The following is a 24409-nucleotide window of genomic DNA, read 5'->3' as shown; positions in this document are numbered from 1 at the left end:
TGGACTGAGAGAGAGAGTAAAGAAAGCAAGCCATGGAAGTTCATGCATCCAGTACCGCTCCAGAAATGAATAATGGGACTGGTAAGAAAGTGAAAGCATGGCAACTGTCAAAACTCCTCGGGAATAAAACTCTCGAGTAATCTGGTGCCAGATTTTCTACACCTCCATGTGCCCCATTGCCATCAAATGACCGTGCACAAACAGAGAAGGGTTCTGGCATGAAATAGTTGAAATCTCCTTTCCATGATGTTTGTCTGATGCTTTAAACATCTTGTTGTCTAAGAGCACCAAGGGACAGAAATAATTTAAAATGAGGCCTTTCCAATTATATTGATTGGGGTGCATGTTGAGCAGTCTTTTTGTCCAGATGATATGCCCCAGTTTGGTTGTTTGTTTTACGTATATATTTGATGTTGCCAAGTTTTGGTCTGTTTCAGTTTTTAAAATGAAGTATATTTGTAATACCATAAAACTGTAAAACACACGCAGTAAGATGCAGACAAAAGGATATCCTGTGGAAGCAATGGAGCCACAAGTGACAAGTTGATACTGTGGGCAATCCTGTGTGCTAGAAGTGTTGCTTTAGTGCTGGCACAACCAGAGCAGGTTTGGAGAATGAGGAGGAGTGAGTTAAAAAAAAAATTCGTTGGAGACGAAAAACAAACTGAAAATAATTTAAGTGGACGTAATTTGAAAATGTTTTTGTTGGTTTTAAAACCTGTGAAAAATAACCCTGTGGTATTACATTTATGAGGCACCACCAGTTTGTTTCATCATTGCAACATCAGAACATTAGAGAGGAAAACTGCTTTGGATTGATCCCTTGAATGGCTTTCAGTCACCCATGCCCTTCATTGGCCTGCTGCTTCGCTCCCTGGTCTGCGAGCAGATCTCGGGGGTTCTCTGACGTGGAACCAGTCACTGGATCCTTTCCTCTACCTTAGTCCTAGCAGAGAATACTTCTGCTTAGCCAGTTAAAAAAACGATGCATGAAGGCAAAGCAACAAACATGCTCTTTATACAATGGCATTTCTTGTGACTTCAGGCGTGATTTTGTTTAGTGATTACAAATGATCTTTTGTTTAAGAAAACTCTGATGTAAAAAGATGGCAGAAAACCAAGATGAACAGAGGAAGGTCAAGGATTGCACTACAGCCTTTTTATTGTCTCTGCAAAGGATTGTACAAACTGTTCCTTGTGCTTTGCAGTCTTCTGATTCATTTAACATTTCACATGCACGTTTTCTGAAAGAAACCTTTTTATCTCTGCTACTAGACATGTATTTAAAATCCCATACAGTATTCTTTTTCTGATAAGAACAGGAGTACAAATAACTTTTGTTTTGATATTGGGTAGGTTACATGGGAGGGCATCTCTCTTACAGATGAGAAATGCAAACTTAACATTATCCAAAGTGGGACATTTGCATTTGGATTTGCAGCACCTTACAGTGTTTGAGGGCTGCAGACACATCTAGTTTTCTACACAGCCACAAATATATTCATCAGATGAATCTGCATGCACATGAGTGAAGAACCCGGTTTATTTGCATAGCTTAGTTACCCTGAAAACTAGGTGTGTTTGCAGCCCTTGGGGATTGAAGTTGTGAACCCCTGACTTAATAAATCACAAATACAGAGCACGCCCTTTCTTAATAGGATGTGTCTTAGTGCTTAGTGCTATTTGTAATTTGACTTTTCAGATCACCATTTGCCAATGCTTCTTGTGCACTCATTCTTGTTGTAGAGTTGGTCCATGCACAGATCTTTGACTTTTTATCATTTGTGCTTTGTTTACACGCAGCAAGGAGTTATGGGCGAAGACGAGGTAATGCACTTACATTTGCTAAACAGCAATTACTCTTGATTGAGCCGCCGTTGATCAATGTTGTGATTAATTAGCCCAGATTATTGATTGTAGTTTTGTCACATCTGCATGCTGTGGTCATGTTTGTGGCAAACTGAATCAGCTGTTAAAGGCTTTGATCTTATGTGCGCCTCTAAATCAAAAATGTTTAATTAAAGCATACTTGGTACTAATCATATTTCATTGGTACCTCAAATATTTGCTGTGTGTTTCATTAAAACATTTCAAGCTTATTGGATTCTATGCTCTTGTTCCCAATAACCCACAATTACTATTTGTAGCTGCTTGTGCAGCATTTATATGCAGTTATAGTTAAAAACAAATAGATGTAAATAAGCCTTGATTAAATTATGAATGAAAAATGAGTTGCCATTTAAACTTGTATGCTTTTTCATCATGGCAGAGTACAGAATTTTTGTGTCCTAGAATTGATTGGTGTGACTTTGACATTTTGTCCTGAGCAGTAAGAGCAGACACTGCTTTGCATTTTATAGGGAAATATAAATCCGATTAAATGTTTGGGGTGCCTGGAGCTACCTTAGTGACTACCACAGTGCACATGAATGACCTTGGACATGCCTGCTACTGTGAACAGATGGCCGGCTTGCTCTTTTGGTGGCATTCGGAGCCACTGAAAACCTTTTGTGCCCATGTTAAAGTTTCTGTTGAGCAGTTAAAATTAACGTGCTTGGAGCTAAAGCACACCAAAGCCACAGGGAGACCTATCAGACCAGTAGGAAGCCACAATCCACTTTTTTTTTTTTAAGAGATAAGTGCATCATTTTTAGCTAAATGAGTAAGAAAATGGACCACAATTGGTAAAAACTTTGTATAAAAACTGTATATATTATCAATTCATTAGCCCTACAATTAAGAAGACTGCCTAAGATCCAATCTAGTTTTAGTTTATTATAATCATGCTATCTCATGTAGTTTAGTATTCAAATGTTGACCCAGGACAATTTCCGTTTCCTCTTAACATTAATATCCTCACAATTAAGGAGTTTGAAATGTCTTGCTATTTATAGTTGTACATTTAAACCATAGCTGATCATTCAGACTTTTGCAATGCTGCCTCTTACATCCTCCGTCCCGCATGTTTCTTCTGTTCCCTTATGATGGAGGCATCGTGCACACTGGAAGTATTTGTGGACTGAGTCAGAAATCGCATGTTTCCAGCATTCCCTACATTGTATTGTCTGAACATTCCACAAGTTTCTCTCCCAGCTTTATTTATAGCTCCAGTGGTACAAAAAAGGGGCGTGAACATTTTGGCTATAGCAGCCTTCTTGAGTGCATCTTTCTAAAATATCCAGAGACACATTTGGCCTTAATAATTTTGTGTGTGTATGTGTGTGTTTAAATGCCATACGACTGTTCCTGAGGGAACTGGAGTTCAGGCGGAGAAGTAAAATGTCACATTTACTACAGTGTGACTCTCTGATTTGCCAATGTAAGTGGGACGTTGTAGGTCAGCCTGAGAGCTCAGTGGGAAGTTAATTGTGCTCTTAAGAGGGAGAGAGGATGATTTGAGAACAGTCTGCATCTTACTTATGCTTCAAGCTGGCTGGAGTTGGATGTGTTGTGAAACTGATGCTCACAGCCCCAGGAAAAGGAATGGGTGGTGGCTATTGGTGAGAGCTCTTTCTAGTGGAGCCGATCTAATCTCTATTCTAAGCACATTAATATCTTGCTTAAAAAAAAAAAAATCTGCAACATATTTTGAACGCCACAGATTCTGACCACAGAAATGATAATGTTCTGCTTCTGGTGGATTCTTATGTAAATAATCCACCAAAAGCTAAAGCATGCACAGTTTCTTTAAGATCAGGCATGAAGGTCTTTTGGTGCAAGATCTAACAGGACTGTAACTGGCTGGTAGTATCATTAATAGTTTGTTGTGACAGAATGAGCATGTTTCCCAGATGAGGAATCCTATCCTTGTCTATTTATTTATGGTATTTTTTAAATGGTTAAAGCCTGCAGGGTTGGAAATAGATAATTTAGTTCCTTTTAAACATTGAAAAAAGTTAAGATCTTATTTTACTTTTTTTTTTTTTTATTTAATGCCTGAGGAGATTGTAGGATTACAAGATTTTATAACTCTTGTTAATCCAACTAAATTGGGCTGATCCATATGAAACCTTTATATGAGTATTACACCGATCCAAAGCAGCAATGTTGCATCAGCCACAGAAAAAGGGAGACTTTCAGACATGGGTGTGGCCATAATAAGATGCACACTTTTACTTAAAGTAAAAGGAGAGGTCAAAGTTAGGCCAATGAATAAAGAAGAAAAGGAAGCAACAGAACCAAAAATCCAGATAAAGTTGATATTTTGAACAATCTAATACTGCTGCTTTAAGTCCCTTTTGTAGTTGCTTTGCCTAAATGAATAGTTCTCTAAACTGGTTTCTGCTTTCAGTGGGAAAACTCAGCCCAATTTCACTTTATTTATCTGGCGATGATTCAAAGGGTTTCAATAGAAGTGATACAGATCCAGCTCAGGTCAATAAAGGCTATCACTCACTCGTATCTGACAAAGTAAGAAATTAGTTTGTGCCTTCATCAGGTTTGTACAAGGAAGATATCTGGATGTTAGTAATGCACGGCAGCCTCGTTGGTAGGTGCGGTCAAGAGGCCAGGGATTGATGTGACAGATACAAAACGCCTCCCTCGCCTCTCTCACAGCCGTGTGGATGCTTGCATTTCTTGCACTGCCCGTTCTGTGGAGAAAAGGATGTTCCCAGTGATGTTACCTCATGCCTTTCAGAAATGTAAATGCACTAGAAAATAATTGTTGAAGTAAATTTACAGATGTGTGTAGTCAGGGTATTTGCCTTTTGCATATTTTTGTGCAACTTGTATACCATAAGCTTGGTCAGTGAGACATTACTGCATAGAAGTTACATATTTGAGATGATTTGACTTTTTCTGTGTATGTGCTGTGGGTTACAGGGCTTAGTTGGTTTTTTGTTTTTTGAGGGGGGTGGGAGGGCTGATAGTATGGGCATGCATAATCACAATTGTTTATATTTGTACTAAGGAGTCTTCACAGATCAGAGGATGATAGGCCTCTTCTGGTGAAGTCGTTCATTCTTCTGTGAATCGTCTAAAATGTATTTTTAACTATAGCTAGACAATAGAAAAGTCTAGACCGGGAAGACCAAAAGAATAGCTTTGCCAATTGGCTTCACTGCAGACAAGTTCTGGACTTGTGCTAATACAAGCCTTTTTTTGTTTGTTTTGTTTTTGTATGGTTCTTGCATACAAAAAGCTGTCGTGGAAAAGCCTGGTGTGTGTATTCATCCCATATTAAGATGATGGGCTGGTAATTTCTGCAGCATAATCTAGAGAGAGGTACCTGTCGAAGATACAAGTATGGTTACTACTGCTTGGTCTCAAAGCAGATAGTAGTGCCCGAGCTCCACCAGCTGGAGAAACCCAAGATGAAATTTGCAGCTGAGGTTTAAGTCCACAGTTGGTCAGCATTGTTGCCTGACACAAGTGTTTCTCATTTTAGCCTTTCAATATTTCTTTCCCCCTTTTTTCCATGTTCTGGAAAATATATATATATATACACACACACTAGCGGTACCCCGCCATGCGTTGCAGTGGCAGAGTCAGGTTCTTTTCCCTCCCTTCCCCTTGCTCATTTACCTCAGTCACTCATCCTCCTCCCCCTTGGTCACTCACTCCAACTCTCTCCTCTCACACTCACCGCTTCCCTCATTCTCCCTCCCCTCACTGTCACCTCCCCCCGCCTACTGCCTACCCTTCGGATAAGAAAACTTTTGTCTTTCTATTTCTGTGGGAACCCCCCAACCCAAAAAAAACAAACCCAATCCCAACCCTTTAAATCAAATAATAACCCCCCACCCTCCTGCCCCCTCCCAAGACCTGGGAAATTAAAATTGTTGGTGCTACATGTGGTCTGTCCCAGGGCATCTGTGCGCGTTATGTAGCCAAATAGGGGAGTGCCTAACCAATTTTGCACTCCCAAATTTGTTTTGTGGTCTGGGGAGGGCTATTTTGGTGCGTTCCCGAGATCGTGCAAGTTTAGTGTATGTATTTGTGTGTGAACCTCCCCCTTCCCCCAAAAAACAACCCTATGAGAAACGTTCTCTTAAACTAACCACCCCACACTCTCCTGCCCCCCCCCCAGAGTTGCCGAATGAATGAAACCTGCCCCCCCCCTTGTGACCCCTCCTCAAAATGTTCGCAATAAATTCATTACCACCCCCCACCCTCCAGACCCCTCGAGACCTGATAAAAATGTCAGTCGGTGGAGCGGCGTTCAGGAGCAGTCCGGGAGCGATGTATTGACGTTGGTCCGTCGGCTGCGAGCACTGAAACGGGTTCAGACGGCCCTTTGCCCTTACTATCAGTCCGATACAGTAAGGAGCGGTAGGAAGAGGTGCGTTACGGCCGGGCGCACCCGTGTTTGCAGCACGCACAGTTCGGATCACCTACCGCTCGATACTGTATTGAAATAGCATGCAACTGCAAGCCGCGTCCGAGAAGCGTCCGTGAAGCGTTAGGCCCGCACAATCCATTTTACTGTATAGAGCGCTATACAGCGCCTATACAGTATCCTGGGTGCGCTGGTACCTGTCATTTCAAATGACGTTTGAAATGACAGGTACCAGGGGGGATTGCGAGTCCTCTCTCCCCCCCTCCCGAAGCAAGGCAGGGCGAAAATTAAAACAAAAGTGAATAAAGTGTAATAAAAGTAAACTTACTGCATGTGAATTTTCTTTGAACAGTCCTCTCTCTCTCTCCTCCTCCCGAGGCGCGTACTACGGCTCCCCTGCCTCCCAGGGGGGAGCCGGCACAAAAGCGGCTTCCAGCAGCCCCCCGCCGGCGAAGGTGAATGAATGCACGCCTGTGTGTGCAATTTGGTCGCTCAAAGCGTGACGTCACGACATTTGGCGTCACGGCGTGTGACGTCGGCGTTCACTAATGCACTGCCTTGAGCGCCCAAATTGCATTCATTCACCTTTGCGGCGGGGGCTGCTGGAAGCCACTTTGGCTCCCCTGCCCCCGCCGGCGAACGTGAATGAATGCACGCCTGTGTGTGCAATTTGGGCGCTCAAGGTAGTGCATTAGCGAATGCCGACATCACACGCCATGACGTCAAACGTCGTGACGTCACGCCACGAGCTCCCAAATTGCACACACAGGCGTGCATTCATTCACCGCCGGCGGGGGCTGCTGGAAGCCGCTTTCACCGCCACCCGCCGGCTCCCTCGCCTGGATGAATGCACACCCGCCGGCGAAGGTGAGTGAATGAATGCACGCCCGCCGGCTTCCGCTGCGTACGGGCATGCATTCATTCACTCACCTTCGCCGGCGGGCGTGCATTCATCCAGGCGTACGGGCATCCATTCATCCACCTTCGCCGGTGGGGGCTGCTGGAAGCCGCTTTCGCCGCCGGCTGCTCCCGAGAGGCAGGGGAGCCGCAGTGCGCGCCTCGGGAGGAGGGGAGAGAGGACTGTTCAAAGAAAATTCACATGCAGTAAGTTTACTTTTATTACACTTTATTTACTTTTGTTTTAATGACATGAGCCGATTTTCGCCCTGCGCCTTGCTTCGGGAGGGGGGGATTTTGACCGGAGCCTGCCTATTGCTGTCACACCACACTAACGCCAGGGTAAGGGTCCCGGGGAGTGAGGGGGTCGTTTGCCCATGAAATTTCGTCTCTGACCTGACGCTCCACACTAACGCAGGGGTAAGGGTAGACGGTAAGTTAGCAGGTTAAACGCGCGGCAAAACTACAGGTTAAAAAGGAGATAATCGGGGCGCACATTACTGTATGGGAGGGAATAGCTAATCGGAGCGTTTACATCTCATATACATGCTGTGGGCGGAAAGGGTTACCGGTTGATTTAAAGAAGCGGTAAGGATGAGTTAAAAGGGATAGTGAATCACGGGTTGGACTTACGCGGCCAAATTGTGAGTTAGAAGCAGGGTAACCGCGGCCACACTTTACTGTATCAGCATGTATGTCAGTGGGGTGGAGCAATGGCAGCAGTAGGTCCTCTGACATAGTAAGGGCAAAGGGCCGCCAGCTGCCAGTCCTGAAAATGGCGCCGACGGGCCCTCACCCTTACTATGTCACATGGGCTACTGCCGCCATTGGTGTCCCCGAGTGGCATAGTAAGGGAAAGGGCCGTCGGCGCCATGTTGATTGCTGGCAGCCGACGGCCGTAGTGCAGGAGATGTGTCCCGGACCGGTCCTGGCCCCCCGCTGGAGCCTCCCGGACTTCTGTCAGGTTTTGTGTGTGTTGTGAGGGCCTGGGAAGTAAATAAATTTGGCATGTGTGAGGAGGGTAGTGGGTGTATTTTATCTGTAAAGGAAATAGTTATCTTCCGGCAAAAAAAGTGTGCGAATGTGTTAAAATGGAAGTGAAACGTGGACCTGGACTGGCGAAATGATTAGTGTAGCGTGTGTTAGTGTAAGGTGTAACAGATGTCGCTGTTTTCTCGAAAAAATCTTTAAACCTATTTTACCTGTCACAAGTGTGACATATCTGTAATGTAAGTACAGAAGAACCTTCCCGTATGTGAAATGAAGGTTGTGTCCAAATTTGAAAGCAATCGGTTCAGTGGTTTCTGAGATTAGCGATTTTGTACAAACTATTTAACATTTTTATTTATATATATTAGAGATGTGAATCGTGTCCTCTATCGTCTTAACGATCGATTTCGGCTGGGAGGGGGAGGGAATCGTATTGTTGCCGTTTGGGTGTGTAAACTATCGTGAAAATCGTTAAAATCGTGAGCCGACACACTAAAACCCCCTAAAACCCACCCCCGACCCTTTAAATTAAATCCCCCACCCTCCCGAACCCCCCCCAAATGCTTTAAATAACCTGGGGATCCAGCGGTGGTCCAGAACGGCGGCGGTCCGGAACGGCCCCCTCAATTGAATCCTGTTGTCTTCAGCCGGCGCCATTTTGCAAAATGGCCGCCGCAAAATGGCGGCGGCCATAGACAAAAACGATTCGACGCAGGAGGTCGTTCCGGACCCCCGCTGGACTTTTGGCAAGTCTTGTGGGGGTCAGGAGGCCCCCCCAAGCTGGCCAAAAGTTCCTGGGAGTCCAGCGGGGTTCAGGAAGCGATTTCTTGCCGCGAATCGTTTTCCGTACGGAAAATGGCGCCGGCAGGAGATCTACTGCAGGAGGTCGTTCAGATCTCCTGCCGGCGCCATTTTCCGTACGGAAAACGATTCGCGGCTAGAAATCGCTTCCTGAGCCTCGCTGGACTCCCAGGAACTTTTGGCCAGCTTGGGGGGGCCTCCTGACCCCCACAAGACTTGCCAAAAGTCCAGCGGGAGTCCGGAACGACCTCCTGCGTCGATCGTTTTTGTCTATGGCCGCCGCCATTTTGCGGCGGCCATTTTGCAAAATGGCGCCGGCTGAAGACAACAGGATTCAATTGAGGGGGCCGTTCCGGACCGCCGCCGTTCTGGACCACCGCTGGATCCCCAGGTTATTTAAAGCATTTGGGGGGGGGTTCGGGAGGGTGGGGGATTTAATTTAAAGGGTCGGGGGTGGGTTTTAGGGGGTTTTAGTGTGCCGGTTTTCCTGCCCTCCCCCTTCCCCCGATTTACGATTTTTTAACGATAAATCGGGGGAATTGGTATTGTATCGTGGCCCTAACGATTTTTGACGATTTAAAATATATCGGACGATATTTTAAATCGTCAAAAAATGATTCACATCCCTAATATATATATATATATCTTTGGTTAGTTTTTTTTTGTTTTTTTAACAAAATAATAAGCGAGTAACTTTAGGGCTGAACTTTCAAAAATATTTGCATATATAAAAGCTGGTTTTATGCCTATAAATTGGCTTTTGAAAATTGCCCAGAGATTTATGCATGTAAATGCTGGCATAGAAAGGATCCTATGCATACACTGCAGACGCATTTGCCTAAACTGTTTAGGCAAATGCAGTTTGCAAATGCAGTTTGCAGTTTGCAAATGCAGTTTGCAGTTTAGGCAAATGCAGACGCATTTGCCTAAACTGAAGTCTGCATATGCTTTGCATATGCTTTGCATATGCATATGCTTGGGGCTTGCTTTTTTTTTTGGGGGGGGGGGTTATGGCATGTTTTTAGAGCTGGTAGTAATCAAGTATACTTTAAAGTAACTTAAACATAAATACTTTTTTTGCTGTGAATAAAACCTTTTAAAAATGTAATTTCACATGATCAACTTTCAGCTTGAACTTTCTAGATGCTTTTAAAATGTCCATTTAGTAACTGAATGTGCATCTCATCTACATTCTACAGCAGTAGTATGATAGTGCATTTCTTGCTTTGAACATGTCTGGTGTAACTTTACTTCTGTTCTTTTTGAAGGTCGTTCTTCCCTGTTCCCCATTGATGACAGCTTGCTGGATGACGGTCATAGTGAACAAGTTGGTGTCCTGAATTCGCCAAATTGCTATTCAGGCCATCAGAATGGAGAGCGGATAGAGCGTTTCTCACGAAAAGTGTTTGTAGGTGGCCTTCCACCCGACATAGATGAAGGTGAGCTCCTGGAATAGGTCTTTGTGAAATGGAAGTGTTCCATCTGCAGAGCATCCCACTCATAGGGCAGAATTGATATCCTCTCGCATTAAAGCTCCAGAGTAAGAAATTGTTGTTTTCTGGTTAAGAAAAAAAGGCTTTGGCTACGCTTTGAATCCTTGGCACATGTTCAAGTCTGTGGTCATGTTTAGTTCAAGCAATTTTCATAGTTGTGCTTCTGTTTACACCCTTGAACTAAATTTTAGTTTATTGTAAACTTGAATGGAACCTTTGTGCTGCTGCATGTTTGTAATTTGCAGTTGTATTTACTAGAAAAAATTTGATAGGTCCTTCCCGACTTTTCCAGCTAATAAAATTCCTGCTACATGGTCATGCAAATGATTTGCTTTTGCTAGCACTATTGATTGCACTTGTTGGAACATAATATAAAAAACCCATTTTAAAGTAGAAGGATCCTCAGCTGATAACAAAATAACTGTTTGCAAGTGGAAACCATTCTTAGATAAGGACGACAAGGTGCTAGGACCTCCGCCGCCCCCGACAGTGGTCCTATAGGAGGGAAAAATCTAGTTTTCCTAGTGTGTAGCAGGTGGACTCAGGACCAATGGGTATAGTGTACACCTGATAGCAGTTGGAGACAGAGTCAGATTTCAATCTGACATCAGCACTACATATACCCCTGCAGGAAGCTCTGCTCTTCATTATTTCTCCGTCTCCATAGCAGTTTGGGACTCTACCCACGCTAGCACAGCATTAGAAAATCCAAACCCAAAGAAAAAAGAAATAATCTTACCTCTACAGATGAGCCCCGCTCTCCTGCGGTGATACCTAAGGGTCCCTCCCCCAGTCGAGAATTCCTGAGGTGATTTCCAAGATCCCTCAGAGGTAAAGTCTCGGTTCGGTAGCTGATTCCCGGCCTGCATTTAGCCCAAAGGAACGGGAGTGGCTGAGAGGCAGCAGGTGCAATACCGAGCGCGGCAGTGAAGGTATTTTCCCTCTGCCCCCCGCAGCCGGAGACCGCCTGGCATGAGACCGGGAAGCGCCGAGACAAGGTAAGGTAGAAAACTTTTCTTAAAGTCTCTGGTCTCCGAGGCTCGGATAGCCGCACAGATCGCCATCTGGCATCTGTCCTATCGGGTTGGCAGCCCCGCCCGGGCTAGACCCCGATCCAGTGCGAGGGTCCTCCCACATGGAGACCCTCCGGGGGGGGGAGGGCCTGCCATCTTGCCCGCATGGTCGTCCGCGCCATTCCCCCCCCCCACCTTGATTGCCGTATTGTCCGCACAACTGAGCAGTGCACACAGCGGCGTGCGCATTTGTGCCGGGCGCACAAATTACGCCTGTGCGCACAGCGGCGCACACATCTCCTATAAGTACACATAGCGGCCTGCACTCACATCTTTCGCAACTTGCATGCACAACGTCGGTGCACCTGGAGAGCATATCTAAGCCTCCCGGCGTGCGAAAATAAGTGCACAGATGAGTTTTGAACGACTCTACGCACACAAATCATGGCACCACCAGCCAAGAAAGCCAAGGGACAAGCCCTCTGCCCAGCCTGCCACCTGAGAGCTGCACAACACGAAGTGGCTACTGCCCTGTGCCTACAGTGCAAGGAGGCTCTGGGGGATCCGAAACAAGGCCCCCCTCTGCCAGTAGAGGAATCCTGCTCCACCAACAATAGTACCCCAGACCTCTCTATCCCCAGCTCGGCCCCTCCTCAGATGGGTCCCTCTGGGAACGCCGCTGGTCTCAATATGGACCCAGGAACCTTTTTCCTGGGTGGAATTCTTCAAAGGGCTGCAAACCTTTGTCCAGGCACAATTGGTGCCACCTGTGACACAGCCACAGCCTCCAGCATAAGACCAAAACCTTCCAGACCCCTCTCGGCCTCCCCGAGATGTACCTCCTCCAGACAGAAGCTTCCCCTTAGGGGACACGGACACCTCCGAGGAAGAGCCAGACTCCCTGGAGGAAGGGGAAATCCCTCCAGGAACGGAACCATACCAAAGCATGATGTCTTTGGAAAAGAAACGCGAGTTATCAGATCTCGTGTCTCTGAGCCTGAAGATGCTGGCCATCCCAGGCACAAGCACCGCAGGGGAGCCAAAGATGAACCCTGTTTTGGTCAGGCTCTGTCAGGCTTCATGCCATTTCCCAATGCTGCAGGCCGTACAACAACTGATTGACCTGGAATGGAATGCTCCGGAGGCCAATTTCAAAGGAGGATGGGCCCTAGAAGCTCTATACCCCCTGGAACCCTCAGCCAAAGAACTCCTGGGGTTCCCCAAAGTGGACGCCATGGTCTGCACTGACACGAAGCACACCACCATTCCAGTCGAGGGAGGAGCTGCACTCAAGGATGCCCAGGACAGACGTCAGGAATCCATCCATAAACAGTCATTTGTAGTCACAGCTATGTCCCTGCAGATCGCGGCCTTCTGCGCCTTTGTGACATGTGCCTGCTTGTCGCTTTCCAGGGACGCAACCACGTCCGTCAAAGGTCGTTCTTCCCTGTTCCCCATTGATGACAGCTTGCTGGATGACGGTCATAGTGAACAAGTTGGTGTCCTGAATTCGCCAAATTGCTATTCAGGCCATCAGAATGGAGAGCGGATAGAGCGTTTCTCACAAAAAGTGTTTGTAGATGGCCTTCCATCCGACATTGATGAAGGTGAGCTCCTGGAATAGGTCTTTGTGAAATGGAAGTGTTCCATCTGCAGAGCATCCCACTCAATAAGGCATAGGGCAGAATTGATATCCTCCCGCATTATTTATTTATTTATTTAAATTCTTTTGATATACCGATGCTCAAGAGCCATGTCTTATCGTACCGGTTTACGATGAACTCGGGGTAAACCAATTAACACTGAAAGCGAAAGTTACATTACAGCAGGGAAAGTCAAACAGGGCTGTTGGGAAAAAAAGGATAGATTAACGATTTCTAACTGAAGAGCTGTGGCGGAAGCACGGAGAAGTTGTTTACATGGAAAAATAAAATACAATTTACACTTTATAATTTACACATGGAGAAGTTATATATGAATTACACAGAGGGGTCGATTGTACCAGTTATATAAGAGCGTAGTTGGCAGAAAACAGTTCCATTGTGAGGTGGCAAGAGGGCGCAATGGTGGGGTGATGGTCCAAGTAAGTTACCATAATTGTTTATTCAGGGAAATGCTTGGGTGAACAGCCATGTTTTTAATTTTTTTCTGAATGTGATATGGCAATGTTCCTTGCGGAGATCTGGCGAGAGAGAATTCCAGTGATGCGGACCAGCAGTTGATAGCGCACGTTTTTCAATGGTGTTATGTATAGCGGTTTTGTTCGGGGGAACCTGGAGGGAGTCGCTGTATGCAGATCTGGTAGGTCTTGCAGAGGAGTGGGGTTTGAGGGGTATGGAGAGTTGGAGAGAGGATTGCTGATATATGGTTTTGTGAATGATGGTCAGTGTCTTGAAGAGAATTCTGTAGCGGATGGGTAACCAGTGCAGTATTTTTAGAATCGGTGTGATGTGGTCCATACGGCGAGAGTTTGTGAGGATCCTGGCTGCAGCGTTTTGCAGCATCTGAAGAGGTTTGGTGGAAGAAGCCGGAAGACCAAGTAGAAGCGCGTTACAATAGTCAATCTTTGAAAATAGAATGGCTTGAAGTACAGAGCGGTAGTCATGGAAGTGAAGGAGTGGTCTTAACTGTTTTAGGACTTGAGGTTTGTAGAATCCTTCTTTAGTGGTGTTAAATTTTTTAAAGTTCATACTGGAGTCTAGGATGGCTCCGAGGTCTCGCACTTGATTTACTAAAGGTGTATTTGTAGAGTTGGCTAGAGGGTTATTATCATTGGGGGAGATGACCAGCAGTTCAGTCTTGGACGTATTGAGAACAAGGCTGAGGCTTGTGAGAAGAAGATTGATAGCGTGTAGACAGCTATTCCAATGGTTTAGGGTGTCGGAGATGGGATCCTTGATGGGGATTAGGATCTGCACGTTGTCCGCATAGATGAAATAGGTGATGTTAAGGTTATTGAGAAGTTGGCATAGGGGGAGAAGATATATGTTGAATAGGGTCGGTGAGAGCGAGGAACCCTGGGGAACTCCTTGCTTGGCGGCTATAGGGGGAGACTCTTTGTTGATAATTTTCACTTTGTAATACCTGTCGCTTAGAAAGGATTTTAACCAGAGGAGTGCAGAACCTGATATGCCTATATCCATCAGACGGTTGATGAGGATTGTGTGGTTAACTGTGTCGAACGCTGCCGAGATGTCAAGCAGAGCTAGTAAGTAAGATTGACCTTTACTCTGGAGGCATTAAAGCCTCCAGAGTAAGAAATTGTTGTTTTCTGGTTAAGAAAAAAAGGCTTGGGCTACGCTTTGAATCCTTGGCACATGTTCAAGTCAGTGGTCATGTTTAGTTCAAGCAATTTTCATAGTTGTGCTTCTGTTTACACCCTTGAACTCCTGGGATTCCCCAAAGTGGACGCCATGGTCTGCACTGACGTGAAGCACACCACCATTCCAATCGAGGGAGGAGCTGCATTCAAGGATGCCCAGGACAGACGTCAGGAATCCATCCATAAACAGTCATTTGTAGTCGCAGCTATGTCCCTGCAGATCATGGCCTTCTGCGCCTTTGTGACACGTGCCTGCTTGTCGCTTTCCAGGGACACAACCACGTCCGTCGAAACATTAGAACCGGCAAAATCTTTCCTCATGGATGCAACCTCCGACCTGGTACGCACCTCAGCCAGGGGCGTCTCATCCTTAGTGACAGCCAAAAGGCAACTCTGGCTCCGAAGCTGGTCAGCCGACGTGACTTCCAAGATGAAACTCACGAGAATGCCCTTTAAAGGAGCCCTCCTTTTCGGAAGCGAACTGGAGAAGTTAGCCGACAAATGGGGTGAATCCCCAGTACCTCGGCTACCAGAGGACAGGAACAAAAGAAGCCAATGCCCCGAAAACCCAGGGGCAGAGGATCACAGCATTTTAGACCATACAAAAACACATACCAAGCACCTCGCCCCGCAGACAGGGGCCAGTCCTTTCGGAACAGACACAACAAGAGGGGAGCCGGCTCAGGTGCAGGCCCCAGCCACATCCCACAATGAGAATCAACAGACCCATCCACAGGAAGAAGCCATAGGTGGCAGGCTTGCCCTATTCTACCAAAGATGGGTTGAGACAAGTGGGTCCTAACCATCATTCGAGAGGGATACTATCTGGACTTCCACAGCAACCCTCCAGGCAAACTTGTGAAATCCCCATGCCACTCCCCCTCCAAGAGGACGGCAGTGGAAACCACACTGCCAAAATTGCTCGCTCTAAAGGCCATAACACCAGTGCCCATGCACCAACAAAATACTGGACACTATTCCATCTATTTTATCATCCCCAAGAAAGAGGGAACATTCCGGCCCATCCTGGACCTCAAGTCTGTCAACAGCTACTTGAGGGTACCACACTTCCGCATGGAAACCCTATGCTCGGTCATAAGGGCAGTATAGCTGGGAGAATTCCTGATCTCCCTGGATCTGTCAGAAGCCTATCTCCACATCCCGGTCCATCACGACCACCAGCGCTTTCTACGTTTCGCGATCATGGACCTTCACTACCAGTTCCGGGTGATACCCTTCGGACTAGCTACTGCCCCTCAGACATTCACCAAAATCATGGTGGTAGTGGCGGTGACACTGAGGAAAGTAGGAATCCTTGTACACCCGTACCTGGACGATTGGCTGATCAGGGCAAAATCTCCAGAGGAAAGTCATCAGGCAACCACCAGAGTCAAGAATCTACTGCAGAATCTCAGGTGGGTTGTCAACACAACCAAGAGCTGCCTGCAGCCCTCCCAATCACTAGAATACCTTACAAGGAGAAGGAAATTTATGGACCAGTTGAAAAAACTGTTGAATGGTGCTCGCCCCATGGTATGGGACTACCTCCAAGTCCTTGGTCTCATGATATCAATCCTAGAAGTTGTCCCATGGGCAAGGGCCCACATGCGACTACTACAACGTTCCCTACTGTAATGATGGAACCCGAAGTCCCAGGACTACACAGTTTGCCTCCAGCTACCAGCAGAGGTACAGACCCAGCTCCTATGGTGGCTACAAGACCATCTGAGCAAGGGAGTAAGGCTATCCCCACTGACCTGGGTCTTGCTCACCACGGATGCGAGCCTACAAGGGCGGGGAGCTCACTTCCAGGAACTGACGGCCCAGGGGTAATGGGACAAGAAAGAGTCTGGATGAAACATCAACCGACTGGAAGCCCGGGCAGTCAGGCTAGCCTGCCTACGATTCAATCACAGACTCCGGGGCGAATCCATCAGTCATGTCAGACAATACCACAACAGTTGCCTACATCAACCGCCAGGGAGGAACCAGAAGCCAACAGGTATCCCTGGAAATAGATCCCCTGATGGCATGGGTGGAAGGAAACCTGCAAGGATCTCAGCTGCCCACATCGCAGGAAAAGACAACGTCACTGTGGATTACCTCAGCAGAGAAAGTCTAGACCCAGGGGAATGGATGCTGTCACCCACAGCCTTCCAGTTGATAATAAACTGCTGGGGAACACCAGCCATGGATCTTCTGGCAACCCAGTCCAACGCCCAAGTTCCCAACTTCCGCAGACAAGAACCACAATCAGAGGGAATAGACGCACTCGTCCAGACCTGGCCATAGGAAGATCTGCTGTATGCTTTTCATCCATGGCCACTACTGGGCGGGATCATCCACAAGATAGAACACCACAGGGGGCTAGTACTTCTAGTGGCCCCGGACTGGCCAAGAAGGCAGTGGTACGCAGACATGCGAAGACTTCTGGCGGGGAGCCCCCTGTCTCTACCTCCACACAGGGATCTACTCCAGCAAGGACTGATCCTCCACGAAGACCCAACTTGATTCTCTCTTACGGTCTGGCCATTGAGAGGATGCACCTGAAGAAGAGCGGATACTCGGGGGCACTGATTGAAACCTTGCTCAGAGCACACAAGTTTTCCACGTCTCTATCCTACATACGAATATGGAGAATATTCGAAGCCTGGTGTGAAGACGCGACATCCTTCCGCGGACAGTCAAAATCCCCACAATCCTGGAATTTCTGCAGGACGGCTTACATAAGGGGTTGTCTCTCAACTCCATCAAGGTTCAGGTGGCCACGCTGGCCTGCCTCAGAGCCAAAGTGTACAGCATCAGTCTACCTTCCCATCCAGACATCTCCCGCTTCCTGAGAGGGGTCTAGCAACTCCAACCACCACTAAAGTGGCTGGTGCCCCTATGGAATCTCGATCTAATACTAGACTTCCTAGTGGGAGCTTCCTTCAGGCCTACTTGCGGCCTGTCACTACGGCTCCCTACCTTGAAGACTACATTCCTAGTGGCAATATGTTCAGCACGTCGCACCTCCGAGCTTCAAGCACTATCCTGTCGGGAACCATTCCTTAGATTCACACCAGGATCCATACAGCTCCGCATTGTCCCTTCTTTCCTTCCACAGGTGGTTTCTCATTTCCATCTAAACCAAACCATCTCGCTGCCATCTCCAGATGAGCAGAAGGACTCGGAAGACTCACGCCTTCTTCACCATCTTAACGTCAGCAGACTCCTAGTCGGATACCTGGAAAGATCGGAATCCATACGAAAGACGGACCATCTATTCGTTCTTCACAGCGGGAAGAAACAAGGGGAAGCGGCCTCGTGGGCAGCCATAGCCCGCTGAATCAAAGAAGTCATCAAGGTGGCCTATGTAGAGGCAGGAAAGCCTCCACCTCTACAACTCAAGGCCCATTCCACAAGGGCCCAGGCAGCGTCCTGGGCAGAAACCAAGATGCTGTCACCCACCGAGATCTGTCGGGTGGCGACGTGGTCCTCTATTCACACCTTCTCGAGGTTCTACCGCCTGGATGTTCAGGCCCAAGAGGACACAGCATTTGCAAGGGCAAGTACTAAGTTGGCCATGGGCATGGTCAGTCATGGGATAGGTGGCAATGTCCTTTTGTGGATTACAAACTGGCTAAAAGACAGGAAACAGAGTAGGATTAAATGGACAATTTTCTCAGTGGAAGGGAGTGGACAGTGGAGTGCCTCAGGGATCTGTATTGGGACCCTTACTTTTCAATATATTTATAAATGATCTGGAAAGAAATACGACGAGTGAGATAATCAAATTTGCAGATGACACAAAATTGTTCAGAGTAGTTAAATTGGGCATCCAAATGGCAGATGAAATTTAATGTGAATAAGTGCAAGGTGATGCATATAGGGAAAAATAACCCATGCTATAATTACACAATGTTGGGTTCCATATTAGGTGCTACAACCCAAGAAAGAGATCTAGGCATCATAGTGGATAACACATTGAAATCGTCGGTTCAGTGTGCTGCAGCAGTCAAAAAAGCAAACAATGTTAGGAATTATTAGAAAGGGAATGGTGAATAAAACAGAAAATATCATAATGCCTCTGTATCGCTCCATGGTGAGACTGCACCTTGAATTCTGTGTACAATTCTGGTCGCAGCATCTCAAAAAAGATATAATTGCGATAGAGAAGGTACAGAGAAGGGCTACCAAAATAAGGAGAATGGAACAGCTCCCCTATGAGGAAAGACTAAAGAGGTTAGGATTTTTCAGCTTGGAGAAGAGACAGCTGAGGGGGGATATGATAGAGATGTTTAAAATCATGAGAGGTCTAGAACGGGTAAATGTGAATCGGTTATTTACTCTTTCGGATAGTAGAAAGACTAGGGGGCACTCCATGAAGTTAGCATGGGGCACATTTAAAACTAATCGGAGAAAGTTCTTTTTTACTCAATGCACAATTAAACTCTGGAATTTGTTGCCAGAGGATGTGGTTAGTGCAGTTAGTGTAGCTGTGTTTAAAAAAAGATTGGATACGTTCTTGGAGGAGAGGTCCATTACCTGCTATTAAGTTCACGTAGAGAATAGCCACTGCCATTAGCAATGGTAACATGGAATAGACTTAGTTTTTGGGTACTGCCAGGTTCTTATGGCCTGGATTGGCCACTGTTGGAAACAGGATGCTGGGCTTGATGGACCCTTGGTCTGACCCATATGGCATTTTCTTATGTTCTTATGTTCCCACCCAGTTCGGGAGTAGCATTTGTACATCCCATTGGTCCTGAGTCCATCTGCTACACGCTAGGAAATGGAGAAATTACTTAGCTGATAATTTTGTTTTCCTTAGTGTATACAGATGGACTCAGTATCCCGCCCATGGCTAACCCGAAACACGGAAACCTCGGGTGACAATCCCCGAGAGCAAGGCAAGCACGGGTAAGCCAGAGTTTACCCCTAGTTAACACACACATAGTTGCCAGGTGTCTGTGTTTCTTGGTTGAGTGCACTGGTGGTCTCCAGCTAGAAATCTCGTCAACAAGTTCAAAGTTAATCAAGTTATTCAAACACACATATATCCACAATTGCTTTTCGAGGAGAATACTGAAGAGAAAAGCTTCCTGCACGGGTATATGTAGTGCTGATGTCAGATTGAAATCTGACTCTGTCTCCAACTGCTATCAGGCGTACACTATACCCATTGGTCCTGAGTCCATCTGTCTAGACTAAGGAAAATGAAATTATCAGGTAAGAAATTTCTCCATTTCTTGGTATGCCCTTTTCATTTATTTTTTTATTTGTTTGTTTGTTTTTTACTAGCAGGGTACCTGCTTTAAAAGTAACGCATGTGATTGTTCTCATATAAAATGTAGGCAAATAGTTGTTACCAGAATCTAGCAGTATACAAACAAGTAACCATGCCTGTTCCTTCATATATTGGTTCCAATCCACCTTAAAAGCAAAGTGCTATAAACTGTTCTCAATTACTACTTCAGATCCCATATTTCCTTGACTCATTTTTAGATACATTTTTAAAGAGCAATTAAATAGTGACGAGAAAATAAGCATCTTTTCAACAGCCCCCTAAATCTCCCATAATGCATTTCTAGGTGTCAGTGGCCATGTTCCTAGAGTTGGAAGATGTTGGGTGCTGTTAATAGTTTTGTTGCTGTAATTAAAGCATAAAAAATAGAAACCATCAAAATTGATGATTGAGCAAGGAAATTATTTCCAATACTATTACAAAATAATGTGATTACTGTACAGCGATTCAATGAGAGTTACACATTTTGAGCAAGTGCAAATACATATGCTGTTTGAGAATCACTTAAGAGCTTTCTAGAATAAGCTTCTGCATATGTGTGCATATGTATGCATTCAATCCATCGGACAAAAGAGGATGTATCAGCAGAATGCTGCATAAGAAATTATTTCAGTCTTTGTGTTTTTTCTTTTTAATGTTTACTGTCAGTTTTTAGATGGGTACTCTCTGTTTAGCCTTTAGTGGGCTGAACAGAGAGTACCTGTGTCATTTGAAGCTTTTCATAGGACCTTGCACTGCAGTGTCATGAACATCCAGCATGGTTTTAAACAAGCTGATGGAAGGCCTCTTTGAGCCTCTCCGTTCTTGTAAGTTCAGGTACTTGACTGGGAAAGTCATATTATTGGTGGCTGTTGCTTCAACCAGCCAAGTCACTCAGCTGCAGTTCTTAGTGATTTGTCCTCCTTGCTGCTTAATCATAACAGGGTAGTGCTCCATTCCCATGTTAAGTAGCTACCGAAGATGGTGACAGATTTCCACTTTCATCAGTCAGCCATCTTTTGAACAATCTTGCCCAATATGCTTAAGGGAAAATGTATACTATAAAACCCGTTGCACAGAAAAAAAAAGACCTTAAAAGTTCATCCAGCATTTGTTGTTGGGTTTTTTTTTGTTTTGTTTTTTTGACAGTATTAGGCCAAGAGACTCTAAGTCAGATTATCATTTCTAACTGGGTTGCATCTCTTGTTAATCCCTGGCAGGGTTGACCATGGAAGGACATGTCAAAGCCTTGACTTTCAGAGTGATGGCAGTATTGGCTGCTGAACTAAGGTCGGCTTCCTTACAGGAGATTAGCAAAGCTGAAACATGAGGTTCAATCCATGCATTCCCCAGACATTGTCATGACACTTTCTTTCATCGCTATTCAAAGCTGGCAGAGTAAAACAGGGCCCATTGCTGTTGGTTTGCAGAGTTATCATCCTGTCTTTCTTTGCAGTGCCAATGTGCTGCTTTTTGGTCTTATCTTAATCCATTTTATATTTGAAGGCAGCCCTTAACTAACTAGTCCCATATGTGTGACTCCCATTGAGTTGCTCCTATTAGAGAAAGACGGGTGAAGGTAAACAAAATAAATTTCTTTTCTTTCCCCTCCGTGTTCCTTCTCTTCAACTGTTTTGCTACCATGTTGTTCCTAAGTTTGCTCTCTATTTTGTATATGAGTGTTTGGTTAAAAATGCTATATAAAATGCTCATCTACCCAAGAGGGTAGAGAACCAAAGAGGAAGAAAGTAAAAACTGAACTGCTACAGCTGACAGCTAGGAATAACTAGGCATAGTTCAATTGGTCCATTTCTGTCATCATCTCTTATGTCACATTGTAAAAGAAAAAAGCATTTGTGTTGCCAAATAATCTGCCTGTTCTCATAAGATGTAACACCAGTTCTGGGTTTCTATCTCATGCCCGTGCAGAGCTGGCCTTTGGACAGGGTAAGCTGGGCATTGCCCGGGGTGCTGTGAGTTGAGGAGCACTTCAAGTGCTGCCAGCATCATCTGTTGGACTGTTTAGCAGGTGGACTGGGTAGCAGTGGTGATCATAGGAACTCACTATAAGGCGAGTCTTGAGAAGGCAAAGCCTGATGGGATCAGGTCTGCCTCCTTGCATTCCCCCCCCCCCCCCCCTCTACATATGCACGGTTGCAGGAGGAGCAGAGCTTAATAGCACATAAGTTTCCTTTACTGAGCTGGGCATGTTTTGCAGTATAAGTTGTGATCTCACAGCTCAAACTGCAAGACTGGCCCCATGTAGCAGAGGAAGCTAATGTGCTATTAAGTGTCACTCCTATCAGCCGCCAGGGGCCCAAAAAAGAGCTGGGGATACAATCACAGGGGATGAGGAGAATCGGAGGCACAGAGCAAGATACACAAAATCATATGGGATGATGGGGGAGAGGTAGACACTACATAGGGTGGTGGGGGAAGGGAGAGAGACCGTTTATAGGATAGTGGAAGGAGAGTGTAAATGGAAGACTTGAGATGGGGGCATGAACTGAGAGCAAGGCTCGAGAATAGATGGATAGGATCCAGAATGAGAAGGGAGGGAAAGAGGGAGAGAGGACCACAAGAGGAAGAGGATTGGGACTGATGGAACAGAGAGGGAGAGATGACCATATTTGGGTGTAGGGAATATTGAGAGTATACAGAGGATTGGGAATGAGGTAAACCAAATCTGAGAAGGAAAAGGTGCAGAGAGAGAGGACATGGGGATGGACAGAGCTGGAGAGGGGATGATGAAGAGGAAAAGAGATGGAAGAAGAAAGGAAACTGGAGCCAGAGAAGAAGGTGAGTGATAGGAAGGGAGCTTGAATTGGGAGGGAATGAGTCAGAAGAAAGTAGATGAATACTAGGGATGGGGTGAGTACAGAGGATAAAATGATAGATTAGGGAATGGGTGAAAGATTGAAACAGAAGACTGCAGAAGGAGTGAGAATGGGGGCATGGGGAGGAAGTGAGACAGAGGGGAAGAAAGGCCAGAAATGAGACAAGTTTGTGAGACATCCCACTGGTAGGTAGGCAACAGATGATAGATCGTGAGGATTGGGAAGGCAAATGGGTATAAGACAGAGGTAGGGTGGGGAAGGTTGCAAAACAAGGTATGGAGAAAAGGCAAAGAGGTAAAATGAGTATAAGAGTTTTTGACAGGGGATAGTTAGAGAGTAGGCATGGGGATGGTGGTATGTGAGAGTCAGAGAGGAAGCTGTAATTAGGGGTAAGGACAATAGAGCAAGATATCTGGAGATCACTGAGGAGGAGATGGAGGGCTGAAGGGAGCATGAATGTGGAAGTCAGGGAGATAAAAAGTTGAGGCAGAACTAGAGAGAGAAGGATGGGGTGAAATCTAGCTAGGAGTGAAAAGAGACAAATGATGAAAGATAAAGATCAATATCAGAGACAGATTATAGGGGAGGAAGAGAGAAAGAAACAGAAAATGGAAAAGATTAAGGAGACCATGGAAAAGGAAAGTAGAGCAGAGAGAAGCACTTAAAGCAGAAAAAAAGACCAGGACCAACATGATTAGGAAAAATAAAATGCACAGACAACAAGATATACATTTTATTTTGTTTGATTAAAATGTCAGCTATGGGAAATGTGTGTGTCTCTCTCTAATGTCTTTATATTTTGCAGCATATAGGAGGAAGTACATTTCTGTTTCTCTTTGTTTCTCTTTCTCTAGTGTTGCACTGCATGCACAGTCCGTCTTAGGGGTTTCCAGTTCAGTTTTTATCTACATTTTTTTATTTCTAATTTGTGGTCCCTTACTTTGTATTAGTTGAGGGTCTGTCTGCGTTCTGCATGTGTAACACAGGTGTGAAGTATTTTACTAGTGTTTGGTTTCTGTAACAGTCTTGACTTATTTTATTTTCCTAGTAGGAAGTGTGTTGGTGTTCTAGGGTCCAGTGTAATATTTGCAGTGCTGCCTTTCATAGGTAGGATTTTTTTGTTTGATCCTGGCAGTTAATGCTTTTTTAGTAGGGCAGATTGGCAGATAATACAAAATTATTCAGAGTAGTTAAATCACAAGCAGATTGTAATAAATCGCAGGAGGACATTGCGAGACTGGAAGATTGGGCATCCAAATGACAGATGAAATTTAACGTGGACAAGTGAAAGGTGATGCATATAGGGATAAATAATCCATGCTGTAATTACATGATGTTAGGTTCCATATTAGGAGCTACCACCCAGGAAAAAGACCTAGGCGTCATAGTAGATAATACATTGAAATCACCGCATCTCATAAAAAGATATAGTTGTGATGGAGAAAGTACAGAGAAGGGCAACCAAAATGATAAAGGGGATGGAACAGCTCCCCTATGAGGAAAGGCTGAA

The 24409-nt window shown here is 45.5% G+C and overlaps 1 protein-coding gene across 5 annotated transcripts in view; it reads left to right on the top strand.

Annotated features, from left to right (window-relative positions):
• The window catches only part of CPEB2 (cytoplasmic polyadenylation element binding protein 2), a 177936-nt gene that overhangs the window by 99933 nt on the left and 53594 nt on the right, over positions 1-24409 (top strand). For 3 of the 5 annotated variants that reach the window (XM_029590816.1, XM_029590789.1, XM_029590779.1), the window contains exons 5-6: positions 1804-1827; positions 10237-10407. In XM_029590816.1, the coding sequence (XP_029446676.1) occupies positions 1804-1827; positions 10237-10407 (195 nt within the window). The remainder of the gene's footprint in view (positions 1-1803; positions 1828-10236; positions 10408-24409) is intronic. The other 2 variants (XM_029590798.1, XM_029590807.1) reach the window with 1 other exon arrangement.

This window comes from Rhinatrema bivittatum, chromosome 1 (genome assembly GCF_901001135.1).
Source record: "Rhinatrema bivittatum chromosome 1, aRhiBiv1.1, whole genome shotgun sequence".
NCBI lineage: Eukaryota > Metazoa > Chordata > Amphibia > Gymnophiona > Rhinatrematidae > Rhinatrema > Rhinatrema bivittatum.
Note: the sequence above shows the minus strand (reverse complement) of the source record. Positions and strands in the feature narration are given on the sequence as shown.